The 26,679-nt window shown below is 31.2% G+C and overlaps 1 protein-coding gene across 10 annotated transcripts in view; it reads right to left on the bottom strand.

Moving 5' to 3' along the window:
- The window catches only part of DMD (dystrophin), a 2,285,006-nt gene that overhangs the window by 822,608 nt on the left and 1,435,719 nt on the right, over positions 1–26,679 (bottom strand). For all 10 annotated transcript variants that reach the window (XM_031963631.1, XM_031963630.1, XM_031963635.1 and 7 more), the window contains 2 exons: positions 12,315–12,462; positions 8,824–8,973 (listed from right to left, as the gene is read on the bottom strand). In XM_031963631.1, coding sequence (XP_031819491.1) covers positions 8,824–8,973; positions 12,315–12,462 — 298 coding nt within the window. The remainder of the gene's footprint in view (positions 1–8,823; positions 8,974–12,314; positions 12,463–26,679) is intronic.

Raw genomic sequence — 26,679 nt, 5'->3', positions numbered from 1 at the left:
AGATTTATTGAACTAGACAAATAATGTAAGGAAATCATAGAATCAAAGAATACACTTTTCCTCTATAACCCCTCTCATTGGCTTCCTCGCTCACATGCACCTTTTTCCTGTCTTACTTTAATACCATACTCCAGATTTCTCCTCCACACCTTCTACTGTACACTCTGTAATTCCCACTCCATAATTCTTTCATTTTATACCTCTTCTTTTCTTTTTTCTTCCATCTTAGAAAACTCAATGAAACACAGTATCATTCAGATAGCATAACATTCTTTCTCATCATTACTGGTAATGATCATACCTTCTTTTACAGACCTTGATTAAATAGTGCAATGTGGAAATCATTGAAATTTCTCAGTCTTCATTGCTATTATTCAGTAATTGCCTTTTTTTAAAGCATATTACATATATGCATATGTCTATCTATATCTACATCTAGCTCTCTCTAAATGCATTTTGTATAGAAATCATCATTGAATCCATGACAACTGTTAATAAAATCAAATTATAAACTATAAAAAGAAAGTAAAAGTACTAGGACAAAGGACTCACCCAGATAATGGATGTGTTGTAAAAGAAAATTCATCAAAAAGCTAATAACAACAGTACTTTGCATTTTATAGTTTTTCTTATACACATTTTTTTTTTGATCCTCCACCAATCTTGTGAGATGGAGAGAGTTCAACATTTTAAATTATTATTTATGGTAATTATTAATTACCATAATTAATTAATTATCTTCCCATTTTGAATGAATAGTTATGCTGAGACACAGAAAAGTAAAAGATTCCTAAGGTCATAGAAGTGTATTTAGGAAGAGGATAAAAATTTTTGATTCTTAATTTAGCGCTCATACCATGATGAAATTGGAGAAGGGGTAAACATAACATCACGAAAGATATTTTGAAATTATCATACATTACCAATTAGAATTTAAGCTACTTGAAGGCAGGAATGTTGCAGTTTATTTGTATTCCCATTGCACAGTTAGTTCCTAATAAATGCTTGTTGTTTGTTATATGAAATACATAAAAAAACTTAAAATGAGTCTTTAAAAGTACTAATTCTTTGTACATAATGGATACAATTATAGAAACTTCTTTCTCATAATGTAAACAATAGAAAGATAACTAATTTAATGGGATGGTTTAGTTAATGATAGTTTGCATTTAGGAGGTTCTGCAATGTTCTTGGATTTAATATAAAATCTGTGAAACTGAACATCTGTTTACCTTTCCACAGGGATGGGGGATTTGGGGGTGGAAGGAACAAGTGGGTAAAGATTGACTATTTTCTAATAATTGGAGTCCATTTCTTATTAAGTTTTCAAAAAGACTAAGTATAATGATATGAAATGTATACTATTCACTTACTTTCACTATTACCTTGCTTGATTTGTTCCTGTTTCTACTGAACAAGGGACAACAAAAACTATCTTGGGCTAATTTATCATTGTACCAATGATTCTTACAAAAAGATACATCCTACTGGTAAACTATGAAATGTTGTTAATGGCGAAATTTCTAGGACCTATGTTGTTCTAGTGCTTTAAATGATAAAAAAGTGATCCTTTTATTTTATAGCAACAATAATAATGAGATGCAATTTAGCATATATAGAAAATTAGTTTCAAGGATTCAAGAAGATCTATGTTCAGATTTTGCCTCAGATACATACTTTTTCCAGAATAGTTATAGATATGAATTTGTAGTGAGAGATTCCTCATCTGGGATCCCCTATACTATTAAAACAATAGGTCTGGATCAAAAACAACAGGTAATTGGAGTATGTCCAAATGTTGGAGGTGAATCAGTGAAACAGAGTGGTTTAAGAGATCAGTGGAAAATTTTCCTTAGTAGGTTGGGGGCAGCTATGGGACAAAATTTGATTGTGTAATTCAAACTGATGCCTATTCCTGGACAAAAGATAAAAAAAAAATGAAAAACAAAAACAATACCCTTATATAAGGAGATGGAGATAGCAGGAGAGAGTCAGCTTTCCCTAAAACAGAGAAAGCTTGGTTGCTACTCAAGAACTCCCTCCAGCATTAGATGGTATTAATGACAGGTAGACCGAGTATTTAATTGACAGTTTGATAGCTGAGTAGTCTCAGATATCAGAGAATCCTATCCCTAGTGTCATTCTGTAATTCATATCTCTATAGATATCAAATAGTGAATTATTAATATTGATATATTAATATAAAAATCTATATCTATATGGAGATATAGATCTATCTACATATTGATACTGATATATCTATATATGAAGATAGATATATAGAGATAGAAATAGATATATAGATACTAAGATTTAGAGATATGGAGATAGGAATAAATATAGATATCTTCTCATCTATTTTTATGTGGCTAAGAATCATGAAGAATCTTAATCACCAAAAGTCAAAATTGTGTGTGACTGAAAGGAGAATGAAGAGAGATATGATGAACCTAATTGGGCTGTAGAACATTGCTTATAATGAACTATTTGCAGGATCTAGAATAAATAATATCATCCAGGAGATAAATATATGATTGGAAAAGGAGGTGGATCAGTCACATGGTAAGCGTGAAAGACAAGAAAGAGACAATTTGAGTGCTGCAAGGAACCTAAGTGATGTTTTTTTTTTTTTGTTTTGTTTTGTTTTGTTTTGTTTGCTGAGGCAATTAGGGTCAAGTGAGTTGCCCAGGGTCACACAGCCAGGAAGTGTTAAGTGTCTGAGACCAAATTTGAACTTAGGTCCTCCTGATTTCAGTACTGGTACTCTACCCACTGTATCACCTAGCTGGCCCAGAACCATAGTACTGTTAAAGGCAGAGAAAAAGGCCTCCAGCACATTGATGGATCCATTATGAGATTTAGGCCACAATGTAAATAAGGAAACACAGTAGGAGAAAGTATAAACAGGTTGTAGTTTCTACTACTGGAAGGGAGACTGACAACATTCATGAGACCATGGATTAATTTAAACCTTGATGTGGTTAGGAGGAAAAGAAGGGAAAAAAAATAAGCATTTCTTAATACCAAGGATACAAATACAAGCAAAAAGGGATGTTTCAGGTTGAAAAAACCTCAAGACATTCTTAAATGTTCCAGAATGAGGAGACCCTAGGAGCTGAGGGAAGCTCAAAGATAAGAAACCATAGTTTGAAAGTCTAGAAGCCAGGAACAGAACTAGAAAGGGAATGAAAGTGATGGCCTAGGTATTTCTACAAAATGAAGACTCTAGAAGGAAATCAATAATGGTTAAAGAGATGGAGCCTTGAAGAAGCCTTGAAGACTATATCCATAATAAAATTTAAATTAGGAGATTGCTTTATATGCTGATTTCATAAGTAGTTAGTTTTTAAGGTTTCATATGTGTGTGTATACATATATACACACATACATGTGTACTATGTATATATACAAAAATCATATTGTGTGTGCCTATATATATATATATATATATACACACACACATATGCTTCTCTGTGGAGAAAGGGAGAAAGACAGAGTGTGTGTGTGTGTGTGTGTGTGTGTGTGTTATTAAGATTAATCTTCAGGTAATTCAGGTTATAAATAACCTAAATCTATCAGTCAAAACTATCAAGATCAACTTGGTGTCTAAACCATAACCTTGTCATGACTTTGGTTTCCAGTACTTTTCCTATCTCTGTTCAGTTTTCTCAATACTTGGTCAGTCAAACCAAAGATAAGCTGTGCTTTTCTTAGTGATTTTGAAAATGTTCCCAAATTAAACATGTCATTCCACTCTGATTTTTTTATCTCTTCAGCAGAATAAGATGATTTGTTCTAACAAAGCAATCATCTTTTCAATGTTTTATAATTAGTTTTCATATCAACAGACCAATTAAAAGGGAGCAAAACAAAATGTCTCCATCGAGCACTGCTTTCATAATCTGTACTGTAGCCTTGTCTTAAAGCCTAAGGTGGATAAATGAGGAGAATGGTGATTCTGGCATACAGCTTACTCTCTGATAATCTACCTCATCCCTCTTGGCTGATACCAGACAAGAATAACATTAAAAAGTGATAAACTCTTTCCCTTGAACCTCTGATTCCATGGTTCACTGGCCCTGGGAGTAATCTATCAATCCATTTACTACACAATAAAAGGTAAGAAACCTATTACTGATCTGTTATGTGTCCTGGAAGGTGGTATATGACAAAAAAAAAAATACATCACCCAACCCAATGCTCAGGGCCCCTTTTCAATGCTTTGAAGCCCTTGGTAGGCAACTTATCTGGATATAGAAGCAGATGTTTAATTATTAAAATAAACTCAAATATCTTGATGCATGAGTATAAAGATTATGACAGAATTTTATTCTCTGTATTAGTATGACCTTTAACAAAAATACCATCATTTTTATTTTTGAACAAAATATTGGTTTTATAGGAAATAGTAATAAATGAAACTAGACTAGAATTTACAATCTATTTAGTCTTTATTTTCTCTCAAGTTCAGTTTAACGTAGAATAATAGAATATGCTATTTCATTATTGTTTTGGTTAGAAAGGAAAACCTTCGGTTTACAAGGTCAATACAATGAAAGCAAAAGCAATGCAGAAATAAAAGCCAAAAGTTTATTTTATATTAGTATATGATTATTATTATATTATATTAATATATGACTTCTCCTTTATGCTCACAATCACCACTATAGGGCAATAATTTATATAGCCATGAAAAGGTTTGAGAAGAGGTTATTTTAAATATGTTACCTTTAAGCCCAAGTATTATAGGGGATTTCTTTCCTTTTTCTCAATAAATTATTAATTTTTATTCATTTAAAAATCATTGTTAATTAAAAGCAAGTAGACTAGAACCTTTGAATAGTTACTGCCTCCATGGTATCTTTGCCCTACTACTCTGTGTAATGCAGAGTGATTAATTTTTTATTTTAAAAAGTCTATGTAAAAGTTTTAATATGAAAATTAAATGATAAATATATAGTAAAGGAATCAATGATTCACTATGCAAATTCATTTTCCAGTTAAGCATTACAGAATGATGTTTCAAATTTTCCTCTTAGACTATTTCTTGCCTGTAATAAGAATATTAATAATCACATCTCCTTGTTGTGTTTGGAGGGTGGGAGGGAAGGAAGTTCACTCAGTAAAGAAGAGAGAAGTCTATTATTTTGAGCTTTGCAGTATCAGCAGGGAACTCAAAGGCCATCTAGCCCAATAAGCACCTGAAAAGCAATTCTTTTAAACGTGTGCAATGAATACAAACTCCAACTGAAATTCTGCAGTAATGGGAAATTTAATATCTCCTTTACAATTATTTCACTAAAAGCATTTCTAATTATTAGGAATAACAAGTTATGTATTGATCTGATCATTTTCTTTTTTCTTCAATCAATCTTAAGCCTGACCTGACCTAGTACCTTGAAAAGCATGAAAACAGATAGTGAAACACTGGAGTTGAAGGCAACAAGGCACAGGTGATGGCTTACTAATGACCATTTCCATTCATATCTTAGATTTCAGAATCACAAAACTATTTGAATGTTGAAACTATAACGGGATTTAGAAATCTCCTGATCTAATCCCTTCATTTTACAGAGGAAGAAGCTAGAGTTATGAATCAAATTTATAAAGCATATTGACAACAAAATAGGACAAGGTAAATTGTTATTTGCCCTTAAATTGAATACATAAAATATTCATAGACTCACAATTTATAATCATGAGAACAATTAGAAACAATTTAGAGATTCAAAAACTGGAGATGATTCAATGAATCATATTTGTAAAGGGCTGAAACTTTGAATAGGTGCACTTGAATCAGACAACCAAGCACTTAAGGCTAATTCCCTATTGGACAATAACTCTATTAGCATGTTTGGAATTTCTCTTCTCACAGTTAATGCTAGCTCACTTCTTGGGATTAAGAGAATTATAAGGAGGGGCTAGAGGGTAGAGTGAGACAAGCCAGAGTCACTTTGGAGGTGGACAATTGTGGAGAGCCTGTGGCAGTCTTGTCCATCCCTTTCACTTTTAGCCCTAAAGACCAAGAACTTTTGCTTATCCTGACTCCAGCTGATTCTAAGGCCTCCAGGGAGCTAATTCGGACTTTACAATATTTATTGTAATGGTGCTTAAAATGATATCTATGAAATAGATAAGGGAATATAGGAATTAGTGGAATCAGAACATTGTGGGTATGCACATATCATACCCACAATGTTCTGATATATATATATATATATATATATATATATATATATATATATATATATACATATATATATATAATGACTGACAACATTTATGTAATGTCTATAAGTCAATAAGCACTTATTAAGCATTTACTATGTGCAAGCACTATATATAATAACTACATTTTTAATTTTTTTAATTTACATTGTTTTCTTTCCTAGTAAATTTATTTATTTTTAATTCACATTACTTTATAAATCATTTTGGGAAAGAAAAATCAGAACAGAAGGGAAAAACTATGGGAGAAATAAAAAAAAAAAACAGAAAATAGAAATGAACATAACATGTGTTGAGTATCCTTAGTTCTTTTTCTGGATACAGATGGTGTTTTCTATCCAAATTTTATTGGGATTGCTTTGGACCACTGAACCACTAAGAAGAATCAAGTCATTCTAGTTGATCATCACACATTCTTGCTGTATTGGGTACTATGCATAACTGGTTCTGCTTGTTTCACTCAACATCAGTTTATATAATCCCTCTAGGCCTTTCTCAAATCAGCTCATCTTGTTCATCATTTTTTATAGAAAAATAATATTCCACTACTTTCATATGCCACAGCTTATTTAGCCAGTTCCCAATTGATGGACATCTACTCGTTTTCCAATTCTTTGCTACTACAAAGAAATAATATGAACATTTTTGCACATGTGAATTTTTTTTCTCTCCTTTAAGATTTCCTTGGGATACAGACCGATAATAGCACAGGTAGGTCAAAAAAGTATGCACTATTTGATAGCCCTTTGGGCATAGTTCCAGATTGCTCTTCAGAATGACTGGATCAGTTCACAATGTCACCAACAATGCATTAATGTCTCAGTTTCCCCAAATTCCCTCCAACACTTATTATTATTTTTTCCTGTCATCTTAGCCATTCTGAGAGGTACAAGGTGGTACCTAAGAGCTGTTTTAATTTGCAGTTCTCTAATCAATAGTGATTTAGAGCTTTTCTCTCATTAGCAGTGATTTAGAGCATTTTTTCATATAATTATAGATGGTTTTAATTTCATCATCTGAAAATTGTCTGCTTATATTCTTTGGCCATTTATTAATTGGGAAATGACTTGTATTTTTATAAATTTGACACCATTCTTTATATATTTTATAAATGAGACCTTTATCAAAAGCACTGGTTGTAAAGATTTTTTTTCTCCTTTCGTATTTTTGTACAAAACCTTTTTAATTTAATGTAATCAAAGTTGTGCATTTTGTCTTTTATAGTGTTCTATAGTTCTTCTTTGGTCATAAATTCTTCCCTTCTCCAAAGATCTGATAGGTAAATTATTCCTTTCTCTCCTAATTTTTTTATGGTATCATCCTTTATACTCAGATCATGTACCCATTTTGACTTTATTAACTCCATTATAATTCTGGATCTATTATTAAAAAAAAAAGCTTTTGTTTGTTAGTTTATTTGTTTTTTACTGTTTTTTTATCATTATGAAAAACCAACGTTTTTCTGTAACATTTTGCCTCGTGTTTCATGTTTATTTGCTTGTTTTTGTTGAAAGTTCTTAGGTTTAAAAATATACTTCGTTTTAAAATATTTATTTTTCAAGTTGCTACTTTGCTTTTACTATAGAAAATCAATACATATATTATACCACTTTATTATACTCCCATAAATGTGGCATCTGTTTTAGTTATTAAATAAATTATTTAGACAATCTGTTGGACAAATTTCACACTATAGTTTTAAAATAATGGAATAAATAACCTCTTACATTTCTAAATTTAGTTTTTATTATTTCTTTTTAAATTGCCTAAGCATAAAAAAATAATTTCTCTGCAACATCATTTACACCTTTCAATTAGGTTGGAAATTGATAAATAAACAAACAATTGTTGATTGACAATGTTTCTATTTTAGAATGAAAACATTATTTTGACATTTATTCTCTTGAATATTTCCCTTCTGAAAAATCTCCTTTTTATGATCTCAGTTTGAAGAGTTTTAATCTTTTTTATATTTTGATGAAAATGCATTATTTAACATTGATTTTAAATGACAAATATATTTGAAATATGTAGGAAATATCCAGGATTGAGAAAAGCATTGCATAAGAAAGTTTTTGAAATCTATTTACTTTCTTAAAACCCCTCATTAAATATAAGCAAATAAAGAATTGAAGAGAATACGAGACATTTTAAGTTGAGGGTTCCCAAGATAGCTTGGACATTTGTTATGGGTTTCTTTGGTGTTTTTTTTGTTTTGTTTTGTTTTGTTTTTTTTGTATATGCATATGGAGCTGCATGAATTTCATGTATCCATTATTTAATCCTCTAGGTGAGAATTAGGGATTTTGCTTTATTTTATTTTTTTCATAGGTCACCTTCATCTCTTCTAAAGACTCTCCATGCACAACTGAACATCTAATTAATTACTTAGGCAATTTTCAGCCCAACTCTTGGAAATAATTTATGTTGAAGAATAGTACTGGATTTTTCAGCACTTACATTTTCTTCTAATATTGCCCCAAATTCCATCTGTGACAAATCATATAGGTGAATCAGCATATAATTCATGACACAAAAAAAGAGATACTTGTAGCATTGGACATAGAATAAGAGGCTAATGCCAGTATATCTGACCTTTATCCATCGAAGGTTTGCCTCTTTGCGTTTATTCTCCAGTTTATTGTGTTCTTCTGGGTTAATGGTTTCACTTATAAGAACCGTACTTCCTGATTCATTTAATTGTTTCAGTATTCCCTGGTGTCCTGGCAATTCTTCCACTCGTAACTGAAACCAACAAATGCAACAACATTTACAATGAATTATCATGGTTTTCAACCTCCTTATCTTTGACTCTATTGATACATCTATCAAATGAAATGTTTTGGTCAAATAGTCAATCAAATATGATGTTCCACATGGGCCAAAAGTGACATACTGAAACTGCTGGTTTCCAGGTAGTTTACTCTGTTCTAGGAAAGGACATGTTATGTAATGCCCTAAAGAAAACCTGTTTTTAGCAAACAAAATTGTTGACTATTTTCTGTAATTGTGACATGAGGTTTCATCAATAGACTTTCAAACTTTGAAATATAAGTAACTCCTTAAACAGAATCAGATCATTAATGATGGGATATACAATTGTCTTAATATATGTGATTCTGCCCAGTGAGCAATATTCACCAGAGAATGAAGACATTCTGAGAGTGAAAGAGCAACTGAGAGAGTATGGCAATAATTATCTAAGATTTGTAAGTTTCATCGATTTCCCAAGTCATAAAGTTAGCATATTATATGTGTGTGTGTGTGTGTGTAGAACACTTCCCATGTAAAAAAAAAAAAAGGAAAAATGGGAATGAATATAATTGTCCCAGATTTAAAAGATCACAATCATCCTTTGAACCTTCCTCATATTCATTCAAGTTCTATTGATTATACCTCTGTGATATCTTTTAAATCTCTATCTCTTCCTTACACTGACATTACCCCAGTTGTCAACCTCCAGATTTTGGTCCTTTAGTTCAAATTTGTGAATCTTATAAAATTTCCTTCAGCTTTGTAGAGTTCTCACCATATATGAATCCCACTGCCTTCCAAATATTGTCCAGATTCTTTTAAATGGCATTCAAGGCTCTCAGTAATTCAGCTCCAATTTACATTCTCTGGTTCTCCAATTTATTTTTATATTCTAGCCATATTGTTCTCTCATCATTTCCCTAATATATTCTGTTCTTTATTTGCCATATGTATTTGCTCACATTGTCCATTTTAGAATTCCTTTCTCCCCATAATCTCTCATTGTCCACAACACAATATCATTAGAGTCCCATATCAACTGTTAATATGAGCATAATGTTTTACCTTATTTTCTCAGTCAGAGGCAATCTGTGCTACCAGAATATATATGTCTGTTATTATGAAAACTGTCATGGCTATTTCTATAAACCTCTTATCTCACTGACTAGTTTATAAATTAACTGAGAGCAAGAGTTATTTCTTATTCTCCTTTTTCTACCCCTCATTTCCTCTGAAAGCACAGTGCTTTGCATACAGGTAAAATTTTTAGAAAATGTTTGCTAAGTGAATTATCAATTTGATTTTTGAACTAGGAGTTTATATTACTTCATATGGATTTAAAGATATTCTGGAAACAAAGATTTCCAAGAAGGATATAGGATCATTTATATGTGATATAAAAATATGAAAGTGAAATTTAAGTTTTGATTTCACATTGCTATTTATTTCTCTAATCCTAAAAGGTTTCTTGTAGAATGATGTAATTATACATATACTCCTATCTACATACTCAAACCAAAAGGACTATTAAATTACCAATAATAACATTTCCCTTTGGTGTTTGTTTATTTGCTTTTTAAATGTTCCAAAGATTTAAAACTCTTTGAAACCTAGAAGCCAGTTTTGGCAAGATTCACTTATATTTCAAAATCATCAATATAAAATAGAGCTTATCATCTTTCTTTACAAACCTCATGAGAAAGATGTCTTTTCTCCAAAGTTTCCTATTTCCATAAAGGTATTACCATTCAATTATACCTATAAGTTATCCAATCTTCTGTCTGAGATTAGTAGACTTGCATTTATCCTTCCCTCCCCCCATTCCTTCCCCTCTCCCTCCCTCCCTACCCCCGCCTCTCTCTCTCTATTTCTTTCTCTCTCTCTCTCTCTCTCTCTTTCTCTCACATATCTAGTTCTACCTCTTTTCCATTGTTACACCGCATTTTCCCAGTTTATGTACTATATTATTTAGGAAAATTGAACTGTGGTTAATTTACTAATCAAGACTATTTATTCCCTATCACTGAATATTGCATATCTCAAATTCTATGTCTTCAATGAATGCTCTTTTCATCTTCTCCTTTCAGAATTCTTATCTTGTTTCAAGATTCATCTCAGGTCTCATATCTTTTTTTAAATCTTCCTTAATTCCAATAGCTTTCAATATTCTTTCCTCCTCAAACTACTTTGTTTTTAATTATCTTTGCATAGTGTTATCTACCCTATCCCCCAAAGGTGAGACCTTTGAGGAAAAGGACTGGCTTGATTATGTCTTTGTATTTCTAGTACTTAACACAACATTTTATACTTTTTTTTTCCTGCTCTCCTTCTCTCCCTACCTCCCCCCTCTCTCTTTCTTTCTTCCTTTCTTTCTTTCCTGTGTGTGTGTGTGTCTCCTTCCTTCTCTTTCTTCTTTTCATTCTTTCTTTTTTTTCCCCTAGTATTTTTTAGAGGCTGGATTTAAACATGAGTTTTACTGACATCCCTCTTCACTGCCTTCTGTTTACACTTAGTAGGTGTCTTGTATAAATGCATACATATAAAAACTCATAAATATGCATGTATATATACAAACATGGATATATACATATGTGAGTCTCTATATATGTATCAATGTATATATATATATATAAATATAGTGTGTTATATATACCTATATAAAAACCTGAATTTAATTGATCGTAGAATTAAAATAAAATAAGTTGAATCAACTATCTATCTCCTAGTCATAGGACAATTAGGGTAAAAATAGACATTTAAGAAAGGTAAACACAAAAATCCTATAAATTGACTTGTCTGTATTCAGGGCCATTGTGTTAGCTCTGAGAAAAAGAACAACCAATTACAGTTGTCAACTAGAATCCTTTTGATTTGAGGCTGAAACAATTTGGCAGTAAGATACTTGTGGTATCTCCAGCTATCTACAAACCTTAAGCTATAGTATGAAATGTATTAAAATAATGATTTTTACTTTGCTCAGTTTGTAATGCTCCATTGCCATATAATAATTAACCTCAAAATAAAACTAATTTAACGAAATTTAATTTTAAAAGATCTATGCCATTCAAGAGCACCTTTGGAAATATAAAAATATCACATAAGTAAACAAGAAAGTAATAGTAAACATGACACCATCATTTAAAAAAGACTGGTCATTGTAAGGTTAAGAGAAAGTAAATTACTGACCAAATTTCTTAGTGTAGAAACATGAACATAATGATTGACAAATCAAGGAAAAGAGAGAGAGAGAGAGAGAGAGAGAGAGAGAAAGAGAGAGAGAGAGAGATTTTTAAAGTATATTTAAGCAAGAACTTGAAAACATCATATGTTACCTTGACTTTTTTCAGTACATCCTTTAATTGCTGTTCATTTCCTGGTTCAAGGGGGATACTGACAATGCTTTCTGCTTCCTTCAACCATAAAATAAATTCATTCAAGTCACCTTCAAATTCTGACAAAATATTCTTTTGTTCTTCTAACCTAGAAATGAAACAACAACACATTTCTCAAGAAATAATTTGAAAAGCAAATCAAAAGATCACCTTTTTAAATAAAAGAAATAAACTATTCATTTGAATGAAAATAATTTTTGTGTTATTCTATATAAAAACATTATATACTATCTATACAAAAACATTCCTTGTTGTTAAACATATTATCATGGGATCATTCAGGTTTTTTTTTTATTTTATTTTGTTCTTAATTTAAGAAGTAAAAATCATTCTATACAAACAAATTATTTGTTCTTTCTGCAGATGGCATCTTCCTTCATATATCCTTTGTAGTTAATTTGGATATCTATAATAGTCAGAATGATTCAGTGGTTCATAGTTGTTCGTAAAACTAGAATGACCTCGACTTATCTTTGCAACTCCTATTTAATTTCTTTCCTATAAGTAATTGTTATTCTCCTTAAGTCCCTTTTCCCCAGTGTAACTGACTATTTACTCTGCTAACACCCCATATTATTATCTGCCAGGTCAAATGCAACTTGATCCTTTAAGATACATCTTAAAACATATTTCTTGAAGGAAGATTTTTCTGACTTTCATGTTATATGTCTCAGTACTGCTCTTAGGCATTTATTATTATTAGGCCTTTTATTAAATTTTCATGTATTTTCCATTATTGATTATAAGATCCTTGAAGGAAAAGACCATATTTTATTCTTCTTGGTAACCCAAGCATTGACCAGTACCATATTTTACACATTTAATGAATACTTATTAAATTGGATTAACTAAATTTAAATTAAAAGAAATTTATTTTGACTTTTAAATATAAAATTAATGTAGAATAACACCAAAGAACATGTGAAATATATTTGAAGATGGTATTTTCCTTAAAAATTTATATTAAAAGAATAGTACAATAACATCAAATTAATTGTATTATCATGTTTTTTAAAAACACTATAATAAATGTAATTTGATTAGTTAAAGACAAATTGATCTATAGTAACTGGAATTAGTTTGTCAAGAATGAATATCATATTATAAAATAAACATAATATTTAGGTCAAATACTCTTAAGTAATATTTTTCATATAATACATGTAAAAACTATAAATAAGTAAACTAATTTGGTTTTTAAGATTATTCATGAATTAATTTCTGTCAAAAATATCAAAGTCCTATAACAAAAGTAACTATCATTTTCTTTGAACCCTTCTTCCAACCATTATTTGTTTTCAGTATAAAATTCCATAAATTACTTTTCCAAATACTTCAGTATAAAGAGAGTTTGGGATGATGTCATTAATTTCCAATAATATTTACAAGCTATTTTAGTCTTTTTTTTTTCAGTTTCAAGATCTTAATTTATACCTACTCCTTAATAACTTTCTTTGCAAAATTTTTATTTCTTATTTTAATTCTCAATTGCCTAAATTTACTATTTCCTGCTGTCTTAAATATTTACCAATATGGTGCATATACATAGCACTTTAAAATTTTAAATTCATCTTACATATTATTATTGCAGTTTATCTTCACAATAATCTATGGGATAAGTGTAACAGATATGATTTTCTCCATTTTCTAGATGAGGAAAACTGAAGTTGATAGAGATTAAATGATTTGTGCAGTTCCAAAACTAGTAAATGCCAAAGATGAAATTTGAACCTGGGTCTTCCAGTTTCAAAGTCTAGCACTCTACTATGTTATTATTCCAAGAAAATAGAACATCCTCTTATTAATCTTCTAAGGTAAACTTTCACAAATCCATTATAAATTCATTTTTCAATCTTCATAAAGAAAGAGGTCAGTAAATATTAGTTTTGACCTTCCTTCATTATCTATCTAGGAGGATGGTTCTACTTCAAATTCAAGAAGTAGGATAAAAATGAAAATTAATGATCAGGAAAATGAAAAACCATGCTAAAAATTAACCTCCCCCAAATTTAGAAGTGCAATCCTAAATATTAATTTTATTTCACAATCAAGATTGCCATTAAAACATCAGATAATCTCTTTCTTTCTTTTCTTCTCTGTCATACTCACAGGAAAAAAAATCTCAAGAAAAGGCCATTTATTTTGATATGTAAGAAAAGAGGATATTATAGGAGATAAAGTACAAAATGTTTAAACCCTCAATTACAGTATAACTCTGGATGAGTTGTAGGGTTCTTTAAAATAGTAGTAAAAATATAACATTTAATGATGATTTTTTGATTATAGAGAATGGAAAGAATGCCTTTCCATTATACAATTAAAGGAAAATTGGGGAATTTGAGTTAGGGAAACAAAAATATGTATATATTCATAGTATGTGGAATCAGCTCTGAAATTTGAGTTGAAATGTCTAGTACAGCAAGAGACTGATTTCTAAAGCTATATGCCATTGTAAAGTAGTTTCAGCGAACTGTAATTATTTACAGCAAATGAACATTACCAGCAGATGAAGAAATAAACTTAATATCTTATTCCATAAAAATGAAGACTGCCTTAAAATCACAAGTATTAATATCTTCTACTCATTTGCCCAAGTAATTTTCCTAAAGCACAAGGAATCACTAGATAGATAGAATTCAATGCATATTTTCTGCATACATGCTCTGATCAACTAACTTTTATTTTGATATACCCTGTTTTGGTATGTACTTATATACACTAAAAAAATGTCTTTCCTAAATGGGCTATACTTTCTACTTTTATAGTACATTAAGATAATGAATGCAATAGGTGTTTACCCATATGTGAGATATAATTAAGTACATCTTATAATTAACCTTCAGCTAAAGTGTAAAAGTTGTAGGCTTTTCTAAGATTTCATGGATTTTAACAGCATACTTTCCTTGCAATTTCCAGAGTAAATACATGATGTAAAGCACATAATAATATAGGAATGCTTTAGATAAACTATTTGTCATAATATTGTTTCTGACATTGTGCTAATGAGAGCAATTTTTCCTGATTATTTTTTATATGATGCAGCATTTACAAATTTTTTTTTGTAGTCTTCTTTCAGGTTTTTTTTAAAAACACCTTTCTGCCTAAATATATGCTATAACCAACTTAAACTAAGTCTGGTTAGTTTATCAAAGTCTCAAACTATGTGTGTTTTCCACTAATTTCAAAAGCTTTGAAATTTTACATGCTGTAATTTGTATTTGTGACTTCAGATAATCAAAAAATAAAAGAATATAGTAAACATTCTTAAGGCTGTCTTTTGACAGAACTGTTTAAAAATGTTTTTTATTGTCATTCATCACATGAAGTGTTATTTCTTTGTTTACCTACTCGCCTAATGTTTATGGTAGGATTTATTCGGGCATGTGGTAGTAATAATAATTAATGGGATATTTAACATTATCCATCTGCAATTGACTCAAAGATATTTTATTTTTAGAGACATTCTAATGCATTTAGCTATTTCCTCCCAAAGCACTGATTTCCTGGTTGAAGTCTTGGTTATGTTATAATTTATATTATAAATGTTCTTAATGAAGGTTTAGGAAGTAGAATAGCATTATGGTGGAAGATTTGCATAAACAGAAAATAAGAGCTTTAAATATATCATTTTGTACAGTGTGCTTATCATTATATACAGTGTGAGTCACAGTTTCATGTCTAAAATGCTATTTATATGCCTAAGTGGAATCTACAGTCACTACCATGCTTGATTTCTGGAGAGAGTTCACTAATCAACTAAATGTTTGCCTCATCTGCTTCAGTGATATGCAATGTTGTATACTTCCATACTCATTAATTTGTTATAAATCTCTAGGTTTTATTTAAATTCAAATGCTCCTTGGGAGAATCATGGGACAAGTGTTATACGGTGGGAAGAGACAAGAATAGAATTCTAGTTTTGACTATTAATCATTATCTTTGTGGCTTTATCCCATTATCCCAATGTGTGATCCATACATGTAATTCTATTAAAGTGAGGAACTCCAGGAATCTTCTCCCACAGATGAAGATAAGAAATTTACCTATAATTTACAGTCTTAAAAATGTACCTGAGCATTGAAAAGTTAAGTGACTTGCTTACTGAAGAGTTAAATGACTTGTTTATTGTAACACATAAGAGTACATTTCAGGAGCAATAATTAAACTCAGTTCTTCCTGAAAAAAACAAAACAAAGCAAAACAAAACAAAAAAACCAACTTTTTGTACCAATGTCTCATTTTCAAAAATAACACAACAGCTGCCTTAACTCATATAATTATAGGAACATAGATTAAGAGGTATAAGGGTTCACAGAAATTATCCTAGAGATAATCCAGGTCCCCTTGTTTTAAATTCATGATTCTTTCCATAGAACAATATTATTATAAAGATAAAAGGGATAACCCCCGTAATCTGTCTTTTGATCTATCTACAAGAAATTATTTTTTATCAAAGGCTAGTAATTGTTCTCTAATAATGAAGACCTCATTGTGTACTCATCTTCCTTGATCTTTCTGAAATGTTATCATAATCTCAATAAACTTTTCTTAACTAGATACTTTCTCTCCACTCTTACCAACCCACCATATTTTCCTGGTTATTCTCATATCTCTGTAACTAACATTTCTGTCTCCTTTGTTACCTCCTGGTTCTCTTCCTAATTTTGACTTTCTTTTCTTCTCCAGTTATCATCTCTGTAATAGCAATCTTATTGATATCAATGAATCTATGCAGTTGATTCTCCAAAATCTAGGTCCAGTTCTGCTCCATCTTCCAAGCTTCAGACCTGCACTAACGATTTTCTGCATGTCCACATCTACTTATTCAGCCCTAATTTCTGTGATATCAAGTCTTGCAAGTCCAACTTCTTGTTAGATATCTGAAACTGGATGTCCTGTAGAAGTCTTAAATTCAACATATAAAAAAACTGACCTTATTATCTTCCTTCCCAAATTCCATCCACTTCTAAATTTACCTTTTAGTATAAAGAACATGACTATCTTCTCAGTTTCCCAGACTTAATAAACTAGTTATTATCCTCAATGTCTCTTACTCTGCATCCATATCCAATATATTGTTAAAGTCTATTGACTTAATTTTTGTGACTTTTCAGAAATAATCTTTTGTCTAATACTACTACTACTTTGGTACCTCCTCATACCTTTACTATTTCTTGATGAAAGCTGACTGATTGGCTTGCCTGCTATGTCTCTCCAGTCTACACTTTATTCACTTATCAAAGTGATTATTCTAATGTACAGATTCAGCCATGTTACTTTCTCACTCCCAATTCAATAAACTCCAGTGGCTCCCTATCATTTCCAAGATTGAATATAAAATTCTCTATTTGGAATTCAAATCCCTTCATAATCTTCCCCTCTCCCTTTTCACCTTTCTAGACTTCTTATACATCCATACCCCCCTAATATATTATTTGATCCAGTGCAATGGTCTCCTTGTTATTCTTCAAACAAGATATTTCATCTCTGAGCTTCAAGTATTTTTACTTGCTGTGCCCCATACCTGGAATACTCTTCCTGCTCATCACCACCTCTTGACTCCTTTGCCTTCCTTTAAGTCCCAATTAAAACCCCATACTCTAAAGCCCAGCTTCTTAACTGTGAGATGCAACCCCATATGGGGACTAGTAATTGGGTGTAGGGATCATGAAATTATGATTTACTATAGTGCATGTTTCCTTTGTATACCTATTTTATATACCATATGGAGCTACAACCCACATTTTAAGAAATTTGCCTCTAGAGCATCCTGTTCACAACCAGTTCCCTTATCTATTCCTGAGAAGACTTCAAACTTTAGCCAAGCATTATACCTGACTTCAGATTTTTTCCTTATAGATGTGCCAGGACTTCAACAGATTTTCAAAGTCACTAAAAACTATATAGAATGCCTTTTAATTTTATCATAGGAGGCAACAGTGAATATAGCCATAGATCTGAAGTAGGGAAGATCTGAGTTCAAATGTAGACTCATACAATTAGTGGTTATGTGACCTTGAGCAAATTATAACAGATTAAGTTTGTCCAACTGTCAAATGAGGATAGTAATAGCAGCTATCAGGATTGTTATAAGGATAAAATGAAGTGTTTCCCACAGTGTTGAAATACAGCAGGTTATTAAATGTTTTTCCCATTTCCTATCAATTGGGATCTGTATTACAAAATATGACCCAGGAGCAAAATGGTGCCAGTGAAGTATATGACAAAATGTTCTATCATTTATGTCATCCCATAGCAGAATCAGAATCTTAGTACTGAAAAAGGCCTCTGAGGATATTGAAGACAAAATCAGGTACCGAGGAAGCATCTCTTCTACCATGTACCTGAAAATAGGTCATAGAGTCTATTAGAAGACCAGTTAGTGAAGTAGAGTTTGCTGAGCTGGCAGGAAATAAATTTTAGGAAGCTTGTTTGTCTGTTTTCCTTATATCAAATCTAAATTTACTATGTTATGATTTATAGCCATGATGCCTTCTTTTGCCCTTTGGGGGAAAAGCATATGGGGAAAGGCCTATTCTAGAATGTGAGATTGAAGCTGAAGATGAAGGAAACCAGGGGAACAAGAAGGAAATATGGTGGGAGAGCATTACAAGAATGGGAGATTGAAAATGCAGGATATGGGAGATGGAGTATCATATTCCGTGAATGGCAAGAAGGCAGGTATTGCTGAATCATTAAGTGTGAAGAGAAGAATAAGTATCAGAAAACTGGAAAGAAAGAAATGTAAATTTAAATGCTAGAGTATTTTATAAATTTAAATGCAGGAAAATGGTGCAGTGGATAAAGTGCCAGGTTTGGAGTCTCTTCAAATCTGGTCTCAGACATTTACTATGTAACTCTGGGCAAGTCACTTAACCTGTTTGCCTCAGTTCCTCAACTGTAAAATGAGCTAGAGATAGAAATGCCAACCTCCTCCAATATCTTTGCCAAGAAAACCACAAATGGGAACACAAAGAGTTGGACCTGATTGTAACAACTGAACAACAATATTTTATATTTGATCCTGGAAGTAATAATTTACAGAGAAGGGAAGAGAAATGGTAAGATTGGTGCTTTAGGAAAATTATTTGGGCAAATGAGTAGAGGATAGCTGAGAGTAATGAAAGACATATTAAGGTAGTTTGACTAACTAGAATATATAGAGTTTGGGATTAGTTCAGTGCCAAGAGTAATGGTCATCAGAAACTAGTTGAATTAATTAGTAGAACCAGAATGACAAAAGAATTTGTGATCTAATACATAAACTAAAGTTTTTACCTTTAAGAAATTCAATATTGATAAAAAAATGTCATGAATGTAGAAAAGAAATAATCCGTTGACATATTTTTATCAGTACCAAATTAAGTGCCATTTGTCAACAATAGGTAGCATCAATACCAACTAAGAATTCAGCATATACTACCACCGTCAGATAAGACTAATGCCTTGTCCCAAAGGCTATGAAATAATAAAATCCTTGAAGATACACTAAAGAAGCATGAAAGCTATATGTGATACCCAAGGAACAGAAGTACAAGAAAGAACAAGTGCATTTGGAAGTTAGTTCCACTGAGAACAATTCCCAACAAAATATGTAAACTTCATTTCACTGAATCAAAAACTTTGTTTCAATCGTCTGCAGATGATTGTGGAGAAGGTAGTCATTAAAACACTTTGAGGGTGAATAGATGCTAAGTAGAGACAATGATACTATACAAATCAAGTTTCAGCCTTTTAAAGGGAACTTACTATATAATTACTTACTATTAAGACAAAGACAAGTTGGATCTGTGCAATGGAGTACTGGACTGGATTGTCAGTGGTCCCTCAGTTCCAGTAAGTGTTTGATGCTACTTTGTCCATATCTCCCTTTAACCATGATAATTGTAAATGATAGTTTTGGACATGTAGGTAAAAAGATCTAACATTACCCAGAGATAATTTAATTGCCCTAAAATGACTATGGATTTCACTACTAAGAATGTGATGAGTTTGTTGTATGAAATGGTTGGACTTGTGGCTAAGGAAATCATTTTGGGGTATGAATGCATAGTGGACTGAAGTGAGGAGAGACCTGTTGCAGGCAGAGCGACAAGAAGGCTATTGCAATAAATATTATTGATGACTGGTTTTTATGATATATGTATGTGTATACACTATATATATAATATATATAAAACAATCACATTCAATCCAGATCCTCCATATTTGCTGAAGTGTTGGAGTAATATTTCTCAGTGTATGGATTTCTTGTCAAAAGCTGTTCAGATCAAGGCAGTCATTTTGAAAGCAATTTCTCAAGGAAGTGTTAGCTTTGGCTTGCATCAAGAAGTCTTGAACTACACCTTACCCTTCTCAAGGGGATGTACAATTTGAATTTTATAAGCACACTGATGAATATAACACTGGCAGATATCGGAGAAAAATATTCAGAGAACTTCACATTTGGCTTTTGTTGTACATGTGTACAATTACATTGTGAGTAATGTCATAGGCTGTATATCTTCTCTCTGACTTTTAGATATTAGCCTCTCTTGCCTACTGATTTTTGTTTTGGAGTCTCTAGGAGCAGAAATAATGCTGATACTCAAAACCATGATACTTCACAGCTGAGGTATAAGTGGAAAGTAGGTTATCACTTAGTTATAATGTCTGCCGGAAAGAACACTAAAAGAAAACTGATTATATAATGCCAAATTTGTATTGGTCAAGCCTTTTGATAAATTGAGAAAACTTTGCTGAAAAAGTTAATCTTTATGGGACACAAAACTGAGCAGTTTATACAAACTCTTGTATAACCAACTATTGAGAGGTTGGTCAGTTCACCTATATACAAACTGGGAATAGGAGGACTGAGATGAGACTTAAAGATACTTTATCTCAACTGAATATTACTTACAGGTAAGTTATCTGCACTGCCTGATAAACTGCTGGACACTTATTTCAAAGGAGTCTAAGCAAAAAGCTAATGCTTATTACATGCCAATGGTGCGAAGACTGTACTATACAAGAGTTTAGAAACATGTACTAAAAAAATATGTATAATAACCCCTAAACCAGTTTAAATAATGGGAGAAGACTAAACCCTTAAATAAACGCATAAAAGTTCTGTTTTAGACCCTTTCAGGATAGAGTAATAGTGTTAGGCAAAATGTTTTGGGTTTAGAAAGGTAGGTCTATAGTTCTGATAAGGACCAAGACCATATAGTATCATCATCTTTTTAAGGTATAAGGCCAGATAACTCATGTCAAAGAAGAGCTCTATTTATTTGAGCAGTCACTAGACTAATTTATGGTGTCATCATGGAATATGCAGAAATGATTATACATTTTAGTAGTTTGCAAAGCTAATATTTATCCATCCAATGTGTACCTTGAATATATTTACATATGTATATTGATTCAGAAAAAGTGATTGATCATAGAAACTTCTGACTTGTGTATTTTTTTATGGTAAATGGGAAGCCAGAGAGAAGGGCAGTGACAAAGCAGGGTATGTGGTTAAAAAAAAAAAAAAAGATAGGAAACTAGAGTATTAAAAAATGGTTAGTATCTTGCTCAGGCTTGGTGTTGCAGAGAAAAATGAAAGAGAACATTTTATGGCTTATATTTTGTTAATTTTTGAAAGCAGGAATACAAAGTACAAATCTGGTTACTCTTTTCCTTTAGGCCAAAATGTGAGATCAAGAGCTGTGGGATAGATAACCTTGGAGAGTTCCCACTGTTCTACTTTCTACACACACAGTTGGGTATAGATGAAACAATTCTAAAAATAAGTTTTATCTTGTGGGAGGAGAAAGATGACTGGAAAAGAATGAAGACTTCTATATTACAAAGCAGATCTCAGTAATTTCCAACTAATAAGCTATTGACCTGTCTAGAAGCTTATTTTGACCTTCCACATCAACTTCTCTGATGCAGTCAATTTAATTTGTTTCAACAAATTATTCAAAACTTGTCTATCGTTCTGTCATGTCCATCTCTTTATGACTCTGTATGGGATTTTCTTGGCAAAGATAGTGTAATGGTTTGCCATTTCCTTCTTTACTAGATTAAGGGAAGCAGAGGTTAAATGACTTGGCCAGAGTAACATAACTAATGAGTGTCTGAGATTGGATTTTAACATAGATCTTTTTGAATCCAGGTCCAGGATTCTATATACCAGCCACCTAGCTGCCTCCAAAAAAAATTTAATAAGTACCAAAGTATTACATTAAACTAATATTGTATAGATCCATGTATGCTCTTTTATCTTTCAATGTTTGTAATTAACAATAGGCATCTGTTTTATGATTAGCTGAATTAGAATTAGTCACTAGCCATACATGAAAGTGATATGTAGAGCTCAAACTCATCACATTGGCTGATCAATAAAGTATCCTCAAACCACCTACTTAGATTGCCAGCAACATATGAATGAATTACTGTTTCTAAATAACAACCAGTGTTGAAATAACAAATATTCCAGAAATTCTACTTTATTTGTCAAACAACAAGATGAATTTATGGTGGATGACTCAGTTATTTACAAAATAGTTCAATTGATATACCTGTTTTCAATAGATATAAGTTCTGAAACAGAAGGAATTTGCATTCACCTAGGCTATAGCTTTAGTAAATTTTTATCAAGAATCCACTGCCAAAGTTATTATTTTTTTGTCACAACACAGGAAAATTCATGTAGATATTAATAGCCACAAGTGTTTATAGATAAGTGGGTCTCTACTCATCTCTTCTTTGATGATTCTGGTAAAATGTTCAAAGACATTCATGATTTTTCATAAAGTGACTAAAAAGTCATGTTTTTAGCAATCTTCTGATGGTTTATTGTATTTTCAAATTTTTGGAACATTTTAGCGTTAACTATATTAATATGAAGCCTGATGAAGGTAATTTCTTTCCCTTTGTTCCTGTGCTCAAGTGGAGGCACTTTTCCTGTATAGCTATTTTTATACACATATTAGTTTTCAGCTTTTAGCAAAAGTGTCATAATTATTAAGTTTTCTTTGACAGAGCAAAATGAAGCAAAATGTCCAATAAGTTTAATCAAGGGATCATTTATTTATGATTCAAGAGAGCTGTGAAAGTTGATGGCATTAACTTTTTAAGTATATTAAATCTTGAGGAAAATCAGAGTGAACTGATTAATTATCATTCTTATTTTTGTCATTAATTTTAAGGTTGTAAAGGTCTATGCTTAATTTCCCAGGGCTAAAAGTATAATATTTGAAGAAAGGTAATAATTTCAAAAGGAAAGAAAATTCCTATGGTTTAAACCCATTTACATAAATCTGTGTAGAATAATCAATTTTAAAGACTTCAACGGTCTAGCAAAATGTAATTTCCTCATGGGGCTAGGGCAATTTCTGTTTCTTGTCTTTGTGCAACCAGTGCCTAGGCTGGTGTTTTATATATCAAAGGTACTTAACTAGATTATTAAGTTGAATTTTATTTGAAAATCTTAGTAGTTTAGAAAAATTAGAGTCAAAGTCTATCTCAGTCAGGAAAGACCAAACTGCAGTATACTTTGCATTTTTTTAATGCAATTTTATTACTTTCCAGTTAATAGAGCAACAGAAATTGTTAGCAGAATACCTTCTGCTAGGCCTACTTCAATGAATTAGATAAAGTCAATTTGAAATTAAAAGAATTCATTTACATGTGAATAATTAATAAGCTAAAGTCTTTGAAAACAGCTCATTCTTTTAAGAAGATTTAAGCATGTCTTTTGCCAACTTTTTTATGTTATTAATTTACTTTGTAAACTCTAGCTTAAGCAGTAGAGGCAAAGATAAATTCTATCCAAGCTTGGACTGCTAGAAAACATACAATATTTCGTTAAGACATAGTTGTTGCTCAGTAAGTATAGTTTCACTCGATAAAGTCAATAAATACTGATCTTTCCCCCATCTTCCAAGTAAAAAAAGTTCATATTAGAGTATTTTCCTTATAAGCATCCAGTGAGAAAGTAGGACAAACATCAATACTTAAATTTAAAATTTGGTGGCTCGGAGACATTGACAACTGTCCAGGATCACACAACTATTAACTGTTGAAATATAGAGAACATTAGAATCTTTGGACTTAAATTCTATCAAACCATGGAACAAAACACAGTATAAATACAAAGAAAATTGAGGGCTATAAAAGTACAACAGCAACAATAAACATTTAACACCTATTATTGGCAGCTAGGTGCCTCAGTGAGTATAGCACTAGAGGTAGAGTTCAAATACTTCAAATACTAGGTATCTGATCCTGAGCAAAATAGTTAACATCTTTCTGCCTCGGTTCCCTCACTCACAAAATGGTGATAATAAAAATATCTCCCAGATAATCATGAGGGTTAAATGAGACATTTTTTAAATACTTAGTAAACATTAAAGCACTTCATAAATCCTTACTATTACTATGCCATTCATTGTAATTACAATACTATTTTGACTATTACTACTGTTGCTAGGTGAAAGATTCTAGGATAATCAAAAAGCAGACTCTTCTAATTCCTCATCATAATTTAATCCAACAATGAGAACTCTCATAAGGATGGCATATTCCCTATTTGCTTTTATTTAATAATTAGGTTTTTTAAAATTTTGATTAGTTTATATAGTAAAACTTCTGAAGTTCATTTTATCTATTTCATATCCAGTCAGTCTCTCATTAAAACTGACACTTTCATAAAATCTAAATAACCCATTCATACCTCTCTCATTTTTCCTACCTGAAAGTCAATATGCTTCATAAAGTGGTTCTTCCAATACAAACTTACTCAGAAGGAAATCAGGAGAAATATAGAAGGAAGTTTTTTGAGCATTTTTTTTAATTTGACTTCAAATATACTTTCATTTGTATATTAATTATCTATGTAATGTTATTTAATATTAACCATTTGTGTCTGTCCTACTAGATTACAGTTTTTCAATAGCATTTTATTTTTCCTAATTATATGTCAAGATAATTTTCAGCATTCATTTTTACAAGATTTTGAGTTCTGAAGTTTTCTCTTCCCCTCCCTAATCCCTAAAATGGTAGACAATTTTACATAGATTATACATGAACTAGTCTATAAAACATATTTCCATATTAGCCATAGTTGTGAAAGAAGAAACAGATCAAAGAAAAAAAATGAAAAAAATGAAAGAAGTGAAAAATTATGCTTTGATCTAATTAGAATCTATCCTTTATTTATCTGGTTTTGCATAGGATTTTCCTTTGTTAGTATTTTTACTTGTTTTGGATCATTGTGTTGCTGAGAAGAGCTAAATCATTTATAAATGATCATCATATGATATTGCTTATATTCTATACAATATTTTCTTGGGTCTGCTCATTTCATTTTCCATCAATTTAATACAAATTTTTCCAGATTTTTCTGAAACCTGCCTTTTATCATTTCTTATTGCACAATAGTATTCAATTACATTCATATACTACAGGTTATTCAGCTATACCCCAAATGATGGGCATTCCCTCAATTTCCAACATTTTGCCACCACAAAAAGGGCTGCTATAAATATTTTTGCACATATAGGTCTTTTTCCTTTTTTAAATAATCTCTTTGGGATGTAGACTGAGTAATTGTTTTGTTGACTCAAAGGGTAGGCACAGTTTGGTTGCCCTTTGGACATAGTTCCAAATTGCTTTCCAGCATGGATGGATCACAACTCTTATGCATTAGTGCCCTACATTGTATTTGACATTTATCATTTTCCTTTTTTTGTCAAATGAGTATATATTCTAGGCAAGAGGTAGTATCTTAAAATTGTTTTAATGAATATTTCTCTAATCAAAAGTGATTTAAAGCACTTCTTCATATGCCTATAGATAAATTTGATTTCTTTCTCTGAAAACAGCCTGTTTGTATCTTTTGACTATTTATGAATTGAGGAATAGCTTAAATTCTTTTAAAATTGACTCAGCGCTCTATATATTTGAGAAATGAGGCTTTTATCAGTGGCACTTGCTCTAAAGATTATTTCCCAGCTTTCTGCTTTCCTTCTAATCAGTTGAATTAATTTTGTTTGTGCAAAAGCTTTTTTAGTTTAATATAATTTTACATTTCATAATGCGCTTTCTTCATGAGCCAATAATTCACTTAATTTCTTTAAGAATTTGGATGTAATACCATTTGATACATATATATGTAGTATTGACATTATTTCATTGTCATACCTTTTTATCAAGATGTAGTTTTCTTCCTTATCTCTTGTAATTAGGTGTGTGTGTGTGTATATATATATATATATATATATATATATATATATATATATTTGCATTTTGCTTTGTCTGAAATCAGTATTGC

Source organism: Sarcophilus harrisii, chromosome 3, assembly GCF_902635505.1.
Source record: "Sarcophilus harrisii chromosome 3, mSarHar1.11, whole genome shotgun sequence".
NCBI classification, from domain to species: Eukaryota; Metazoa; Chordata; class Mammalia; order Dasyuromorphia; family Dasyuridae; genus Sarcophilus; species Sarcophilus harrisii.
Note: the sequence above shows the minus strand (reverse complement) of the source record. Positions and strands in the feature narration are given on the sequence as shown.